Source organism: Enhydra lutris, unplaced genomic scaffold, assembly GCF_002288905.1.
Source record: "Enhydra lutris kenyoni isolate GAN:26980312 unplaced genomic scaffold, ASM228890v2 scaffoldscaffold1, whole genome shotgun sequence".
Taxonomy (NCBI): domain Eukaryota; kingdom Metazoa; phylum Chordata; class Mammalia; order Carnivora; family Mustelidae; genus Enhydra; species Enhydra lutris.
Window position 1 is genome coordinate 62,787,784 of NW_019154085.1, and position 16,719 is coordinate 62,804,502.

General features: G+C 40.8%; 1 protein-coding gene across 1 annotated transcript in view; it reads left to right on the forward strand.

Annotated features, from left to right (window-relative positions):
* The window catches only part of LOC111157950 (cysteine and serine rich nuclear protein 3), a 150,915-nt gene extending 144,864 nt beyond the window's left edge, over nucleotides 1–6,051 (forward strand). The window contains exons 5-6 of the mRNA XM_022520105.1: nucleotides 2,626–2,922; nucleotides 4,990–6,051. Of these exons, the coding sequence (XP_022375813.1) occupies nucleotides 2,626–2,922; nucleotides 4,990–6,051 (1,359 nt within the window). The remainder of the gene's footprint in view (nucleotides 1–2,625; nucleotides 2,923–4,989) is intronic.
* Nucleotides 6,052–16,719: the final 10,668 nt, after the last annotated feature.

A 16,719-nucleotide genomic window follows, 5' to 3' on the forward strand; every position in this document is an offset into this window, starting at 1 on the left:
ACTCTTGATTTCGGCTCAGGTCATGATCTCAGCATCCTGAGATCGAGCCCCACATGAGGCACGGCCCTCAGCAGTGAGTCTGCTTGGGATTCTCTCACTCCCTCTGCCCCTCCCCCTGCTTGCATTCTTCCTCAAATAAAATAAATAAATAAATAAAACTTTAAAAATGATGGCAAAAGTGTTAGTGGGGAGGTGAAGAGGAAACCTTGCCAGATCACCTCAATGTTAACGTGAGATTTTGCAATCTGGATTAGGCCCCTGGCGGGTTCCTAAAACAAGAATGAAAACAGTATGGAGCTCTGCGTGAAGAGTTTTTAGATTCTTAATTGAATTTTTATCTTGAAATGAAATTGTTTATCGTAATTTAAATATGTGGGAATAAGAGGTGCAGATTGTATTTCTAAGAGCACTTATATTTGGAATAAGCATCATCTCTAATTTATTTGAGGTAGCTTTTTTTAAAGTTTTTAGATGCCAATTGGTAATTCATATTTCCCTAACAATTTTCACTAATATGTGAGTAGCTTTTTATTTTATTTTTTTTTTTGAAATCAAGCCCTGTTGATATAAAATGGAGAGTTTTGTTTTGTGATGTTACCGGTTGCTTGAGGGAGCATAAATATAGAACATGGAGATTAAGTAGAAAGAAATATTAAAAATGAACCATGCTCTCCAAGTCCTGGCTGTTCTGTGTGAGCTATGGAGTCAGACCTTGACACAGCTCACATAGGTCAAGAATTAATGAAAACAAATCATAATGCCACAAAGGTGACAAGGTGGGAAAGGTAATGCTTCCTATTTGTTAGTGCAGCTTTACCTATCACAGAGGATTGAGTATGTGCTAGGTAATTACACACCTGAATTTCCTGGAAAATCAGATCTTCACAGATAGAAAGATGCTTATGCTTCTATGAGCAAATGAGAATTAACAAAAATGATAACAGCAATCAATCAAAGTAACATCCTAGTAGTGGACATCACAGAAACGTGGAAACAGGTCAGCCAATACGGCATAAAGAAATGCCAACAAAGGAAATGCATTGCAGATCCCACTGAGAAGCAAAACCCCATAAAGGGGAAGGCCCATTGTTGCAAGAACACAGACTTAAGGCTCTGAATTATTAAAAAAATATAATTTAGTGGCTCTTGAAAATGCAGTTCAGAGGCCCTCTGTAATACATTTTAATGTACACTTCCTACTGTATTGTTTCCTCTTCTTGAGAGTGAAGACCAGTCTTCTATTTGTTTTCCAATGTATTCAGAGTTTTCCGTTTGAGGTTTTGGTCAATAATAAATATTTTTATCTAAATGTTGGACTTTCTCCTACGAAGATCAAAGAATGAAGTCTGATGTCTGAGTATTTTAATTGTGTAGTAACTGAACTGTTATTAAGATAAAAAAAAATAGCACGGGGGTGCCTGGGTGGCTCCATTGGTTAAGCGTCTGCCTTCAGCTCAGGTCATATCTCCGGGTCCTGGGATTGAGCCCCACATTGGGCTCCCTGCTCAGCGAGGAGTCTGCTTCTCCCTTTGCCTCCACGCCCCCCCCTTCCCCCACCCGGCTCTCTCTATCAAATAAATATTTTTTTTTAAATAGCCTGGTAATAATTACAATTAATGAAGTTTATGAAGTAACAACTTTACAAATTAAAGAATCAAAACGGTGTCTATATTTAGAGCAGGCCCTAACGGAGGTTCTACATTTATTCCTGTGCTGCTTCTCAGGATGGGTTCCTTGCTCATACTCAGAGAAAACGCCTCTCAGTGCTTTTTTATGAAGGAAACATAATATGTGCTGGTGTAACAGTAAGAAGTGAGCTACTGACTCAGGGTTTACTGATGGATGAAATTAATTTAGAAAGAAATATAAATAGAAGCACATAGTCGTAAGTAGATGAGACGTAACTGTCCACAGGAGCTATGACACAGACGCTATTGCTTGGGGCACAGGTTCAGGTGAAGTCCTCTGAGGGCTGGGTTTATTGTTTGGCTGCCCGTTGGCGAGAGCCTGCCAGCGCTGCCCTCTATTCCCCATCTTTCTGACAGCACACTGGCCTGACTGATTACTTCATATCCAGCCCTCATTCTTGGAATGTTCTGTAGGGTAACCATGTTTGTAGTCCCAACAGCACAGTGCAGCACGATGTTATTTCCTAGTTCATGGTTTTGCCCGCGTCCCAAAAGACAGAGTGATTATTTCAAGGACATGTTTGCTGATTTACGCGGGGGTGGCTTCTGCTCAGATGCTGTCACCTCTGAACAAGGACACATTTATTCCACCATCAGAGCTGCCCATCACGAACTGAGTCTAAAGATAGCTTTCACTGATGGGCATGGTCACCTTTGGCCTTTTTCACATCGCACTGGCTAAAAACTCTAACTCCTTACATTACGGGGTTAAGAGTTCCAATTAAGTCTTCAGTTACCAGTGCATGTAAAAGCCTATCATTTTGATGCCTTCCTTTTTCTTTCCTGCGACTTCTCCAAAGAGAAAAATAAATGGAAATAATAGGACCCACAGACACTCTGGATTATGGGACATGATGTTTTATAATAGTTTTAAGCATCGAAGTCGGGATTTGAGACCCTGCCGATGCTAAGTCCGTTTGCTGCTTCGTGTTTCTAGATGACCAAGAACGGCACAGTGGAATCTGAAGAGGCGAGCACTCTTACCGTGGATGACATTTCGGATGACGATATTGATTTAGACAACACGGAGGTAGACGAATACTTCTTTCTACAACCCCTGCCGACGAAGAAAAGGAGAGCACTGCTGCGGGCCTCGGGGGTGAAAAAGATTGATGTGGAAGAAAAGCATGAGCTGCGCGCCATCCGCCTGTCGAGAGAGGACTGCGGCTGCGACTGCCGAGTGTTCTGTGATCCAGAAACGTGTACCTGCAGCCTGGCAGGCATTAAGTGTCAGGTAAGGATTTGGGTTTCAAGGACTCCAAAGAGGAGACCTCACACACACTCTCCCTCCCCTCCTCCCACCATGCGGCAGAGAAAGAAGTTTCTCCCATACAGGAAGAAGCTTTGCAGCAAGACAAGACCTGTGGTTCAAGAAGAGAGAGATACTAAGTCAGGGGCATTTCTGGGTGTACATAGTACGCTGATACCTGCACGATACGTGGGAGAGGCAGCCCTAGCTGTAGCTTAGTCCGTCAGAATCACGTCCTCTTGGATTCGTGTATTGTACCAGCTTGTTGTGGGTTTTTACAAGCATTCAGGGAGATCGTCACATCTCTGACATGGGAGTTTGTGTTTTCGGATCCATCTATGGGGTACGAAATGACGACAGGTTAGAGGTGGCACGCACGGGTGTGAAAATGACAGGACTGGGACTTAAGAAAATGGAATTCTACTCCTGGCTCTGCTTTCTGCCAGCTGTGTGAAATTGGCAAGTCAGGTAAGCTTTCTGGGCTCAGTTTCCTTATCTCAGAAATGAAAGGGCTGGACTGGATCGGCGGTTGGCAAACTGTGGTTCACAGGACAAATCTGGCCTGCCACCTGTCCCTGTAACTAACACTTTAGTGAAGCCCAGTCATTTTGCGTCTCTTTGTTTGTCTGTTTTGGTGTCATCCGTGGTTGCTGTCATGATGTTACGGCAGCAATGAGTAGTTGCCAGGGACACTGTAGGGCCAACAAAGACTAAAATATTTCTTTTCTGGCCCTTTACCCAAAACAAAACAAAACAAAACAAAAAAAAAAAGGAAAAAGGAAGGAAGAGTTTACCAACCCTTGGACTAGATGATCTTCAAGTCCCCATTCATCTCTGTGATTTATGCTCTAAGATTAGTGAAATGTCATTATTTTATGAGGAAACTTGCCTTTTTTTATAAAGATAGCCACTCAGGCAGGCCAAAAAAGAGGATCGTTCTCATCAGTTAAACATTTGCTTAAAGTGGATTAATAGAAAAGGGATTAATGAGTCAGAAAGCAGCTATAGATTCGGGCTCTGGCCTCTGCCCCTACTTTTTACTGAAACCAGGAGACAGGGCTGGAGTGTGCCTTCTCCTTTGTGGCAGAGGAAAGTCCCTGTGCCTGGGTAAGGCGGCAAGTAGAGCCAGTTCTTTCTGGATGCCTGCGCTCTGGTCTGCATACAGCTGAATTGGTAGCAATTAGCAAATGTCTTAGGAGGGCCCTTGGATTGCCGTGAATTCCACCTATTATCACCTGAGTGACGAGTTCAGTCCCATGACACTTGGTGAACCCAAACACTCTGCTGACGGAGCCCAGTCGCTCTAATTCTGGGGTATGGTGACATGAACATCCCTTTCCCTCAAGAAGCTTGTAGTCTCCTGGAGTAAGGAGGGGGAAGGGGAGAGCCAGAACCTAAATGCATGGGTCCACCAAGCAGAGTCATAAATGGGCACTGCTGTCCCAGCCCTGCAGGACACATACATGCATCGTGGACCAGGGATCCAAACAAATGGAAGGAAAACCAACGTGGACAAACTACTAGGCTTCATGAGACCAAGGGGTGTCAATGTGGCCATGTCAGGCAAAAGGTTCGTTTTATAATAAGCCAAGAAGATGGGGTTGGCCAGTATGGAAAATGTCATCTAATTTAGCTTAAACATAGCAGGCAAGGGATGGGGGCAGTAAGTTGGTGTTTAAAATCGGGCGTGTGAGCCCTCATGCAGTGGAAGTGAAGGGAGCCTGGGGGAAGGAGCGACTTTGAAATCATGGGAGCAAAAGACGGGGGGACGGTAGAAAGAAAGAAGAAAGCACAGGAAGGGGGTCAGTGAACTAAAACTCCATACTTAGAGCCGGAACTCATTTTTAATTTGAATACAGGTTTTAAACCCCGGTTGACTCCCTCGTTTGAAGTCTTCACTTCCCCTCTTGGTTTCTCTGCAGCCTGCTTGTCATTTGCTCTGGCGCAAGTGGGATTAAGTCATCCCAGACTCAGAGGGGTTGCGGAGCGGTACTGGCGTTTTCCGTGGTCGGTGAGAGTTCCACGGGGCTAATCTGTGTTCTTCCTTCCAAGGTGGACCGAATGTCTTTCCCTTGCGGCTGCACTAAAGAAGGATGTAGTAACACAGCAGGTAGAATTGAATTTAATCCGATCCGTGTCCGGACTCACTTTTTGCACACAATCATGAAACTTGAACTGGAGAAAAACCGGGAGCAGCAAATCCCCACGCTGAACGGCTGCCACGGCGAGATAAGCGCTCACAGCAGCTCCATGGGCCCCGTGGCGCACTCCGTGGAATACTCCATCGCAGACAATTTCGAGATCGAAACGGAGCCCCAGGCGGCGGTGCTGCACCTGCAGTCGGCCGAGGAGTTAGATTGCCAAGGCGAGGAGGAGGAGGAGGAGGAGGACGGCAGCAGCTTCTGCAGCGGGGTCACGGATTCCAGCACGCAGAGCCTGGCGCCCAGCGAGTCAGACGAGGAGGAGGAGGAAGAGGAGGAGGAGGAAGAGGAGGAGGAGGAGGACGACGAGGACGACGAGAAGGGGGACAGCTTCGTGGAAGGTTTGGGTCCCCGTGCGGAGGTCGTCCCTCTGCCTTCCGTCCTCTGTTATTCCGACGGCACGGCCGTCCACGAGAGCCACGCGAAGAATGCTTCTTTTTACGCCAACTCTTCGACTCTGTATTACCAAATCGATAGCCACCTTCCGGGAACGCCTAGCCAGATCTCCGAGAGCTACTCCGAGAGAGATCCTGTGAAGAGCGGTACCCTCTCGCTGGTGCCTTACACCATGACCCCGGAGCAGTTCGTGGACTACGCCCGCCAAGCTGAGGAGGCCTACGGCGCCTCCCACTACCCCGCTGCCAACCCCTCTGTCATCGTCTGCTGCTCCTCTGCCGAAAACGACAGCGGCGTCCCCTGCAGTAGCTTATACCCCGAGCACAGGTCCAACCACCCTCAAGTGGAATTCCACTCCTACTTGAAAGGCCCCTCCCAGGAAGGGTTTGTCTCCACGTTGAATGGTGACAGTCGCATTTCAGAGCACCCTGCGGAAAATTCTTTGAGTCTGGCAGAAAAGAGCAGATTGCACGAAGAGTGCATCAAATCACCCGTGGTTGAGACGGTCCCCGTGTAGTAGCCTAAATGCTTCTGGGACCGCCTCTTCTCTCATGGAAAGCACTGTATTTCATCGGATTTCCTGGGCCCCGTGGTGGTTTAAACTGAGGACCAAGAAAAACCCGGACTGTGGTGAATCTTCCTGACTGTATTTTGTTTTCTCCTTTCTAGCTGCGTGACTGTGGCATTGCACAAATACAGTCTCTATGAGGATTTTAAAAGATTTCCGACTGTTTTGATAGAAAAATGCTAATTTAAAAAAAAAAAGCCTATCTCGCAGTTGCCTACCTGTCAAACTGTGTGAAACCTGTCAAGCTGTGTAGATCAGAGCTCCAAGTTTTGGATTATCGGGCCTGTGCAAGATTGTTAACTAAGACTGGGAAAGAGTAAGATTTAGAGTCCTAATTTTCGATAAATCTGAAGATGACGGTGACTTTTTACTGTAAAAGTAATTATTGTAAGAAAAAGATTTAACCGTTCCATGTGTATTTTATTTATGGTAGCTAGAAGTCACGTTTTGATGAAAATGAACAGCAGCATGTTCTTTTAAGCTGAAGACACACATTACCACCGAGCACGCCCACATGGATTGCCTCTGGAATCCATTCACGTTTTTATGATCATGACTGATCAGATTTGCAAATACTTTCTTAAGGGTGAAATAGGCCTATTTTTGCTATTTTGGACAAATAAATGAGTCTATATGTGCAGGTCCTTACACAGTTTTCTCTAAAGTTAAGAGTTAGGACAATCCTCTGGTGAGGGTCCAGTCATTGCCCTCCCTCAGTTGACTCCACAGAGATGGAGGTAGAAGGAATTGCCTTTCTTTTTTAAACGGCATCATCTTGGTTCTTAGCTTGGACAGCACCTTTAAACTCTACTCCCCTACATCCAAATGCACTTTAGTGCCCCTTCATGGTACCTTGTGAGGGGTGGGGACTGAGAACCCTTTGAGATGAAAATTTAAAAAAAAAAAATTTTTTTTTAAATCTGTAACTAGTATAAGGTTCATATAATTAATATAGAGGAATCATCCAATGATACTTTATGAAGGAAAAATGACCTATTTTCCTTCGCCACTCTGAAGACCTAACTCGGTAAAAGCAGAGGAGGCAGAGGAAACCTCGAAGAGACACATCCTCAGCGACCAGCCTTTTCTACAGCGTGATCAATCCATCTCTACAAAATGAATATATAAGGAGATTTCCTTTTAGTGACTAGCTGATTGAAGGGGGGGCCTCTACCCAAATACTCAACTAGGCCTTACTTTTCTGAAGCGTTTTGATTTCTCTTGCCTGGGACAATTAGCAGAACAGTCCAGAATGCATTGAATACTTTCTAATTACCTCATGTTCTCTTATTAAAGGGGACAGATAGAAATTAAAAACATGCACTCCCCACCTTTAGATTATCTGCACTTGGTTCGTCGGAGGACTTCTAAGATCCCGTTTTCCTGTACATTAATTTACCTAAATAGTGTGTTCGACCTTTTTTCCCCCCAACGCAATATGACTATGCTAAGTCTGTTTCCTATTTTCGACCTTCTGTTGTTCTATCATTTCACATTTTATACCTCTTTGAAATGTGGACATGCCTTGCTATTTAGTGACTGCATCGCTAATTTTTATGTCTTTTAGACTTAGGTGTTTAGAAATATGGATATAAATATATTGTAGATCTCAATTCCTTAAAAAATACTATTTTGTTTCATTGAGCTTAAAAATGTTTGATCTCGAGAAAGTCCTCCAATGGAAACGTTTCTACTAAAACTTGACTTGGGGAAAACATGTTTCTTTGGCAGCTCTTCCACTGTGCATTTGGTTCCTGCCCTGTCCCTACCCCTCCAGGGGGCCAAATTTATAACCATGAGTGTTAACATTAAAGGAGCTTTGGATTTGTCCTTATGGAAGTAGCAGTAATGAGGGCAAGGATGTGACACTTGAATGATAAGCCCTTCGGGTTAATCAGATTAGGGTTTTGCTCAAATCTCCGTAGTATATCTCATGTTGTCTACAAAGTTACACTTTTTAGTGCTTGATTTCCAAAATTGTTTCCCTTATCAATACAATCTAAAGAGCACAGGCCCAAAGAAAAGTGACAAGAGGCTACTTACTGATCCTTCATTTAGGCATGTGAAAAAAATCACATGTGCCCTATTTGCGGGACTGTTACAAGCCCTTGAAGTATTAACTCGTGAAGCAGTCAGCATATCTTGGAACACAGACTGTGGCAGTGGTAGGGCAGGGGGAGAAGTGACCCTGGCTGGGGCAAAGTTGAAGGGTAGAATGTTCGCCCAGTTTCTGCAAGGATAGATACTTAATTTGGTTCAGCTTTGTATTCTCAAGAAGGTTGATGCCTACTTGTTCGTTTGGCTAGGTCTCTATTTTGTAGCTTCATTTCCAAAAGGATGCTTAACCTAGAAACAGGCAAACAAAAAAATCAGAGCTCTTTCCCCTATCTGTCCGATTGGGGTTGAAAGTCACTGTGCACAGAAAGATTAACCTTCCAAACACGATTTCCATTCCAAATTTTCATACATATAATCTAACCCCTAAACATCTCCCACAAACTACATATACAAATTACCTATTAAAATACTCCCATAACACACACACACACACACACACACAAAATGTGTACCACACCCTGGTGAATGACAGATTTTAGGCAACGGCCATTAATAAATACTGTATTTTTCCCCACCCTAGAACTTGATTGGGTTTTATGATAAAAAAAAAAAATAAGGTCTATAAAAGAGGATAATTTGTAAAGCTATAGTCTGAAAATGTTGGGTCAAAGTTGCAAATAATATTAATGATGGATTCATTTCTTTGTTACTTCCTTTCCCAGAAACGCTGAAGAGAGCACAGTGTTCCATCTGACAATTTTTTCCCCCTTAATAGCCCTTCTATTCAACAAAAACTGCCCACATACCAGGAGAGCTCCACAGTTTATCTAAGCTTTTGAAAATGGGGGTCAAGCTGGATGCAGTCGGTTGGGGTAGTTAAGATCTTTATGCTGAGACACAGCGACACCTGACCTGCAGCTGCTGTGTTGTCCCCATAGTATATCTAACCAAATTATTTATTTTTTTTTTTCCTGACGCACAGCTTTGTAGTCCTTCACTGCCCATGGCAGAGCTTCCTGCTTTGGTCCCTGTTGTTTTAACACCGGCCCTATACTTTTTACTGGGACGTAATTCCCAGTTAGAATCCAGACCAGATTGATTTGCAAGTCAAGTGGCTAGAGCAGCTTGCATTTCCTTTGTCATTCTAGGTTTCCTTTGGGAGAAAGAAGTCAACGAAAGAGATTTACTTAAGTACCCCCCCTCAACGTTTAATCACGGATTATTAAGACATAAGGAAAACTTGTTCCACTCATGTCTTTTGTTAGCTGAATAATACAGTTACTTTAAAAAGTCAACCTTTTATTTGTGATAAAACTATGTTTTCCCCAGTGTCCCAGCCACATGTAAAATGTAAAAATAATATTGAGTCATAAAATCTTCACAATCATCTATGGCCCAGCAATAGCCATTCCCACCCCCCCACCGCCCCCGCAGGTGGTGGGGGGGAACACTGTGAATTACAGAAACACTGGCCACAAAATAATCAAGAAAAAAAGAGATTATAAGTGATTATGTTCTCTTTTTTTACACTCTAACAGATGATGTCTCGGCAAAATTCTGGTTTGGTTATCATTAAACAGGGAAATAGATATGATTTATTTGCTATAAATTGACATGTCACTGCTTCTCTGATTAAACTTCTGATACTGTATAAGTTTTTAATTCTTTGGTCTTGATATTTAGAATTTACTAAATATCAACTCTATCTACAACTATTTATAGAACACCTACTCTTTTAGAGGAAGTAATAAAAAGAGGAGGTAAACACTGCACATTCTAAGGGATTGTGATGATGAAGAGTGGCATGAAATAGTCAAGCCTCACTGTAATTCTTCTAACTGGTGATTTTATACCATGAACTAGAAAAAGTGACATCAATCCTTGTCTAATTACATGCGAACTGTAACGAAAAGGATACTTCTTTTCCCTAAATTAATGAAATTCACTGGATGCTCTTTTTCTCCTCTCTCCTATCCAGAATTTCTGAATTAAATCTAGACTTAGAGGAACTGAATCGAATGAAGAGATTTTCAGCTAATTGCTTCTTCAGTGTTAGATCTATATAAGTAATGCTAAATTTATACTAGCAAACTCCTACCAGAGAGTTTCTAAAGCTGGTTGCCTCATGTATAAACCAGGAAACATTTCAGGAAAACTTTAAAACAATGATATGGAACATAGTCCCTCTTACTTCTATTTATAAACAAACAGCATAAAAAATTAGCTAAACCATAGTTCCAAGTTCCAAAGTCATTATTGCCCTGTAGCCTGTAGAAAACAGAGGTCCTTCGGGCCACCTCACTTTTCCCTGGTGTTACAAAACCATCAAATGAGCGGGTGGAAAATGGACATTCTCAGAAGTTAGATAGAGACCGTTTTTTTAAAAGGTGCCAAGAAGCCTTCCACCTCTCCAAACACGACTTCCCCTTCCTCTTGAAAAATGGCATCTGCTCCTTATTCTCTCACAGAGTTTAGAGAGTCATTACCCTAACCAGTGTAGAAAATACCAACCTTAAGTGGAAGTACCTTCTTACTTTCAAAGGCAAGACTTGGGTGTAACTTGAAACCAGAACTATCTGTGTATCTTTACCACAACTAACATGGAAAGCTTAAAGCCTTAATCCCTCTCCGTTCTAACACAAATTCGCCACTTCTGATGATATTATTCTGAGATCTGCTAATTCGTGCTCAAGTAACTTAAATGTCGAAGCCACTTGCCACAGCTTCGCACAAATAGCACAGCTCAACAGATGTCTTCTGTCGCATTAAGGAATTTAATTGACTTAATTTAACTGAATATCCGCAATTGAAAAGCCCACTAAAATTAGGGAGGTGTCAGGGTGGGTCGAGGACGGAATCTAAGTGTAATAAGTGGTAGTGTCTCCTGGGGAACCGGAACGTTTCAGCAGAGCTGAACACCTAGAATGTTCCTGGGAAAAACTAGATTTACAAGGGGCAGCCCGAAACCTAGAAGGGGCAGTGACAATGCTGAAACGCGGAGCCCTGTTGGTGTTCCCATCTGCTGCCCACCGTCCACATCAATTACGTCTTACTCTCTAAAAATCATCTGATGCTTGCTTTGAAAAATGAAAAAACACCGAGCTCCAACATGCTAAGGAGACTATTTTTAAGATTTAGACACATTTCATATTAAAGTGACTGACAGACTGTTGTCAAAAGTGATGAATATGGGAATAAAAGAGCTTTTTAATATTTTACCTGTCAAATCTGCATATTTAATGTGACTTTTTAAAATAGTCACTTCTAAGTTTTACTTCAACTCCTCTCAGCTTTTCAGCTAGACCATGAGACCCCCTTCCAACCAACCAGTGCTGGTGGGGTTTTTTGTTTATTTTCTTTCCTATCAGAAATATTCAGACTCAAAGCTTGATACGACCTGGGTTTTACCTGGTCAGTGGTCCTGCAGTTGGTCTAACTTTGGGCTGTCTGGAGAATAGACAGAATGCCTTGGGTCTTTGATCTTTGACAGTAGTAATTCAGACAAAATAATCAGAAGCAGGAAGGTGAATATAACCAGATTCAAAGCCTAAACCAGCCCATTCTTTATATGCAGCTACTGTAATCTAATTAACAGATAGCCTGGAATTTTAGTAAATACAGGTACATGTTACATTTGTGGAAAATGAAGTAATTTCAAAGATTTAAGTCATATTGTTGACTACTTTCTTTCACTTGTGATAAATATATCACTCTACAGGGTAATTGTTTCTTAGTTGCTACTTTATACCTGCTTATAATTCAAGAAAAGTCAGCTCTAGTGTGTCATTTTATTTCATCTCATAAGTTGCTGGCAGAACTCAAGTTTCAAGAGAATATGATAGAATTTATTTTGGACAACATTCGCATTTAATGTGCTAATGATGACATTCCTTTCTTTGCATTACTTATTACCATGGTGATAATCAAATCATTTCGGTAACTCTCATTTTAGTGACATGTATGAGGCCATTTCAGTATTTTAAGATAATGTATATTGATTCAGAGGATTTAGGAAAAGACAAATTTATGGTAGAAATTAGCCTTGCCTTGGTCTAAGTGAATTTATGTGGCCTGATTGAATGGTTTTAGTGGAGATTTTGGAATAACTGTTTTGCTAGGTATGCCTTTCCTTCTATTTTGGCTTTTCCCTAATATTTTTATCTTGCTTGGGGTATTTTTAAAAGTTACTTACTGGTGAGTATTTGGGAGGGCATTGATTTAGAAAATATCTCTTTAAAACTTACCTAAGCTCCTCTATCACCAGAGAACTTTATCAGGTCTTACTGCCATGCTATATAAGACCAGAAACCCTACGTCAGGAATGTGCCCTCCCAATATGGTTTTGCTGTTGTCTCTACATAGGAAGCCTATTCAAAATTAAATGTGAATTTTAAACTTTGTAACTTAATTTATCCAATTTTGGTTTACTTCTCTTTTTTTATCTTGGTCAGCAAGTTTTTCCCTTAGCCATAAAGAAAGCCACCCATCTTTAAAACAAATTCAAAGGAATTTGAAATTTTACTTATTTATTTTTAGAAATTCTATTTCAATATTTAAAAAAAAAAAAAAGGAAGGAAGGAAATAAAATCAAAATCTGAGTTCTCCCAAAGAGGAAAAACCTAAATATCTAAGCCTAAGAAATAAATTGCCTGAGGTTATTGGTTTTTTTTTTAATTAAGTGTTGTTCCTTGGATGCTTTATTGATATCCAAATAATATCTGAACTTGATAGCCTGTAAATTTTAGTAGTTGGCACAGTCATTTCCTTTGTACTATAATTAAATAGGGTCCCCTGCCAAAGGTTACACTCTGAATCTTGATTCATTAGGTGCTAGTCATCCCAAACGGGTATCTTAGACTAGTTTAATCTTTTCACGGATTCTCAGAATGGCCAACTGTGTGTGAATAATGAAAAGTTTGAGATTCTTGTGTATTCTTCAAATTTTATAGTCCTGAGACTAGAAGAGATCTCCAGAGGTCATCAGCCTCATCCATCTATCTCCAGGGAGGGCTGTCATTCAGAGACACCCAACAGGAGAGATACCCATCTATTCTTAACATCTCTAGGGAAAGTGGTTTCCTTGGCAACACAATCCAGTTCTCTTGGGTTTTTCTCCCAATAAAAAAATATCTTGGCCAGTCTTTGTGGGCTAGGCACCTGGCAACAGTTGTGGTGATTTGGGCTATTGTCCCGGCAGACTCAAAAGACACTGAGTTCCCTCTTACTTAGATGATTATTGTATTTGATGAAAATAAGTCTCCTAAGAAATTAGATTCTTAAAAAATAAAGATGTGAGTATTGAGACCATGTTCAATAACACAACCTGCTTTCAACAACCATGAAGGTAGGTTTTTTTTACATTTTTATTTTTCATTTGTGTTCACCAGTGCTGTAATATCAAGAGGTAATGTCAAGAAAGGTGACTGTTTCAGAACCCCAGTGACAGACATCAGAGTTAGGATCAAGTGACTTGACTTGCTCAATTTTCTGAGAAGTGACAATGACATAAAGTGAGCATTTTCTAACTTCTTGCTTCTAAATAAGTACCTTCTCATTAATCTTTCTTTACCCTAAGATGACAAATGAGAATCTCAAGCTTTTCCACTCCTTCTGGGGAAGATGTGACTAGTTTTGGAGAGTCTGCTGTGTAATAAAACAACTCCAGAGAATTAGTCAGCCACCATTCCATCCCAGCCTTTGTCCCCATGTTATTTAAACAATGGCTGCCTGCCTTCTCAGGGATCAGCAGAATGATTTGAAAATTTGTCATCTTGACAAGGCCTGAAATCGAAGGGAGGAGTCTGGGAGGATGGTGACCCCCCCCCACCCACCCCATTCCATCACTTGACCTAAGCACCCCCTGCAGCTTTCAGAGCATTTTCTGTTTGCTCAGAGTTGCTTCCAGCTCTGAGTCAGAACTAACCGGAAGATGAGGAGCACTCCTAAAATCAAGGTTTCCTTTCTCCATGGGATTTTTTTCCAATCTAGATACAGCTGCTTATCTCCCCAACTCAGATGTTCTTGGTGAAATGACAGCCACATCAGTGTGGTTGTTCCCCACAAATAACACTGGGGGAAATAACCCTTTTTGCTTTAAAAAAAAAAAAAAAAAAAGCTATAGAATGTTTATGTAAAGAATGTTGAATAATTTGGCCCATGTTTTAATTGACTCTAGACACCTCTATGGAAATAAGTCTGAGGCGTAGTTTGTGAAACATGTTTCAAAAGTGTTTGATGTAAAATAAATGCTAGACATTTACAGTACAGACATAGTTAAAAAAATTAAAAACCTGTAGATTACAACTCTGTTCCTAAGAACCTCAGCCTTTATTGTGTCTTAGTAAAGTTGATCTGCTTTCATTTTAGTTTATTGCATTTCTGGTGTAATAGCCTCTTAAGATAGAACTATTAATACATATGTACTGGTTAATGCCTGTTAATGCAGAAAATGGCACTTTGTTATTTCAATGTGTTTCCCTCAATGTCACAGGGTATATCAATTTGATAGGAAAAGGTCATTTGACACTGGTCAAAAATGCATTTTCCCCATTTAAAATATGTATGTATAATTGGTTGCATAGACAAATGGCACCTTTTGCAGTATCTTTATCTTGATCATAGTCTTAGATGTCAACTGTGTCTCCACTCTCCAGCTGCCATAAAATTCGGAACATTTGCAAATTCTGGTGAAATCAAGTGAGCTGAATGTAATGGTAGATCAAAGAATCCAAAGGACTTGAGTGTTATCCTTCAGTCTATGTTGAACCATTCAGATGTTGGGAATGGTCTTTACACAAGGGAAGTCTTTTGAGAGTGTTCTTTTGTTTTGTTTTGGTTGGATTTTTTGGTTTGTTTTTTGCTGACAAAAAAAGTAATTTAAAAACCCAGTGAGATAAACTCACTGTAACATTTTTTTGACACTGTGCTTGGTTTTATCTCTTAGTTGATTTCTGTTCTTACTTTTTACTCAATTTCAGCAGTATTTCAATAGACCTTTTCTTATTGTTATGTTCAATATAATCACTCAGAAAGAGTGGAAAGGGAAGAAAATCAAACAACAGTTCATACATACAATCACTTTACACTAAAACGTCATATTGTATGTCACACAGTTTCTAGATTGATTTCTCTTGTGTATAAGTTATAACATCAAAGATGCCAAAGGGTATATAAAATAAGCTACAATAATATTCAACAGAACTTAACCTGGATCTTATGTTGTAATAATTTATTCATATTAGATGTAGTCTTCTGTATTTATATTTTCAGTATTTATTATGAATGACATGGAAATTCGTGTATTTATTGTGGCTTTTTATTGCAGTGTGTATATATATATAAATCACAAATAAGCATTTTTAAGTCTTATCCTTAAGTTTCTTTTATTAGTGGCACTTGTATTATGCTGTACTTTTTATTATATATTGTACAATATCTTGTCCATTTGTTTGCAGCAGAGTAAAACCGGTTTCTAAGTTGTATCTATTGTTGCCTTCTTTTGTATTTTGTGTAAATCTTTTGTTCTCACATACCAAGCAGTCACAAAACACGCAGGAATACCTCCCTCCCTCTGTGTAACAGATAGAGTCTTAAAACAGTGTGTGAAACCAGCTCCTGTGAATGACTTATTACATTATCATCTCAAAGACGTGTTAACTTTGTTATGATTGATCCCTGAGTGGAGACGCTGTTAACATTTCCCTTCCTCAACTGTTCAACTCCTTCATCAAGTAATGATGTGTGAACAAATATGAGGGCCAGAGAGGAACTCCCTATTCAAATGAATTTGGGAGGATATTTTGAAGAAGACAGATCCAATCTCTTGTGAATGGTATCCTGTAATACACCTGACTAGTAGTATTTTTGTTTTGCTCTGCTTAACACAGACTCTATGTGATTTGGTGCTTAGAATACATGCGTACACAGAGCACAGATAAAAGCTTACCTGTCTGGTAATGCTGAATTAAGGTAACCTTTTATTGGCAATAGAACAAAGAGAAAATGGATCCTTCCTCATCTCCTATTATATACAAGTCACTGTCTTCAAACAACTTGTTTTCCTACTCTTGGGACGCTAGATTTCTATCTTTGTCAGTGCTGTCATAATACGTGATTGTGTGAACATACTACAACTCCAATTTGATCATGTTGCTCTCTCCTCTGATAGTCCTTCCTCACTGACAACAAGATAAAATCCAAATTCTGAGATGCCCCACAAGATCGCCCAAGATCTGGGCACAGCAAACATTTCCAGCCTTTGTGTTCATCAAGCTGTGTCTTTGTTTCGCATGTCCTCCTTTGCCCACAAGACAGACTGCTTAGACCTTGCCCACTACTCCATTTTTCACCGCTTCTGTTCGGCATGCCCCTTTCAGAACACACACCCCACAACCCTGTTCTAGCGGCACAACTCTAAGGACCGTCTGCCCGTTTTTCAAGAGAAAACTCAAATGTCTCTTCCTTTAAGTTGCCTTTCTGATTCTCCTAAAACTGGATTACCTGCTCTTCTATACCTAGTCGGGACATTTCCCTTCACTTTCTGCCGCACTCACTTATTTA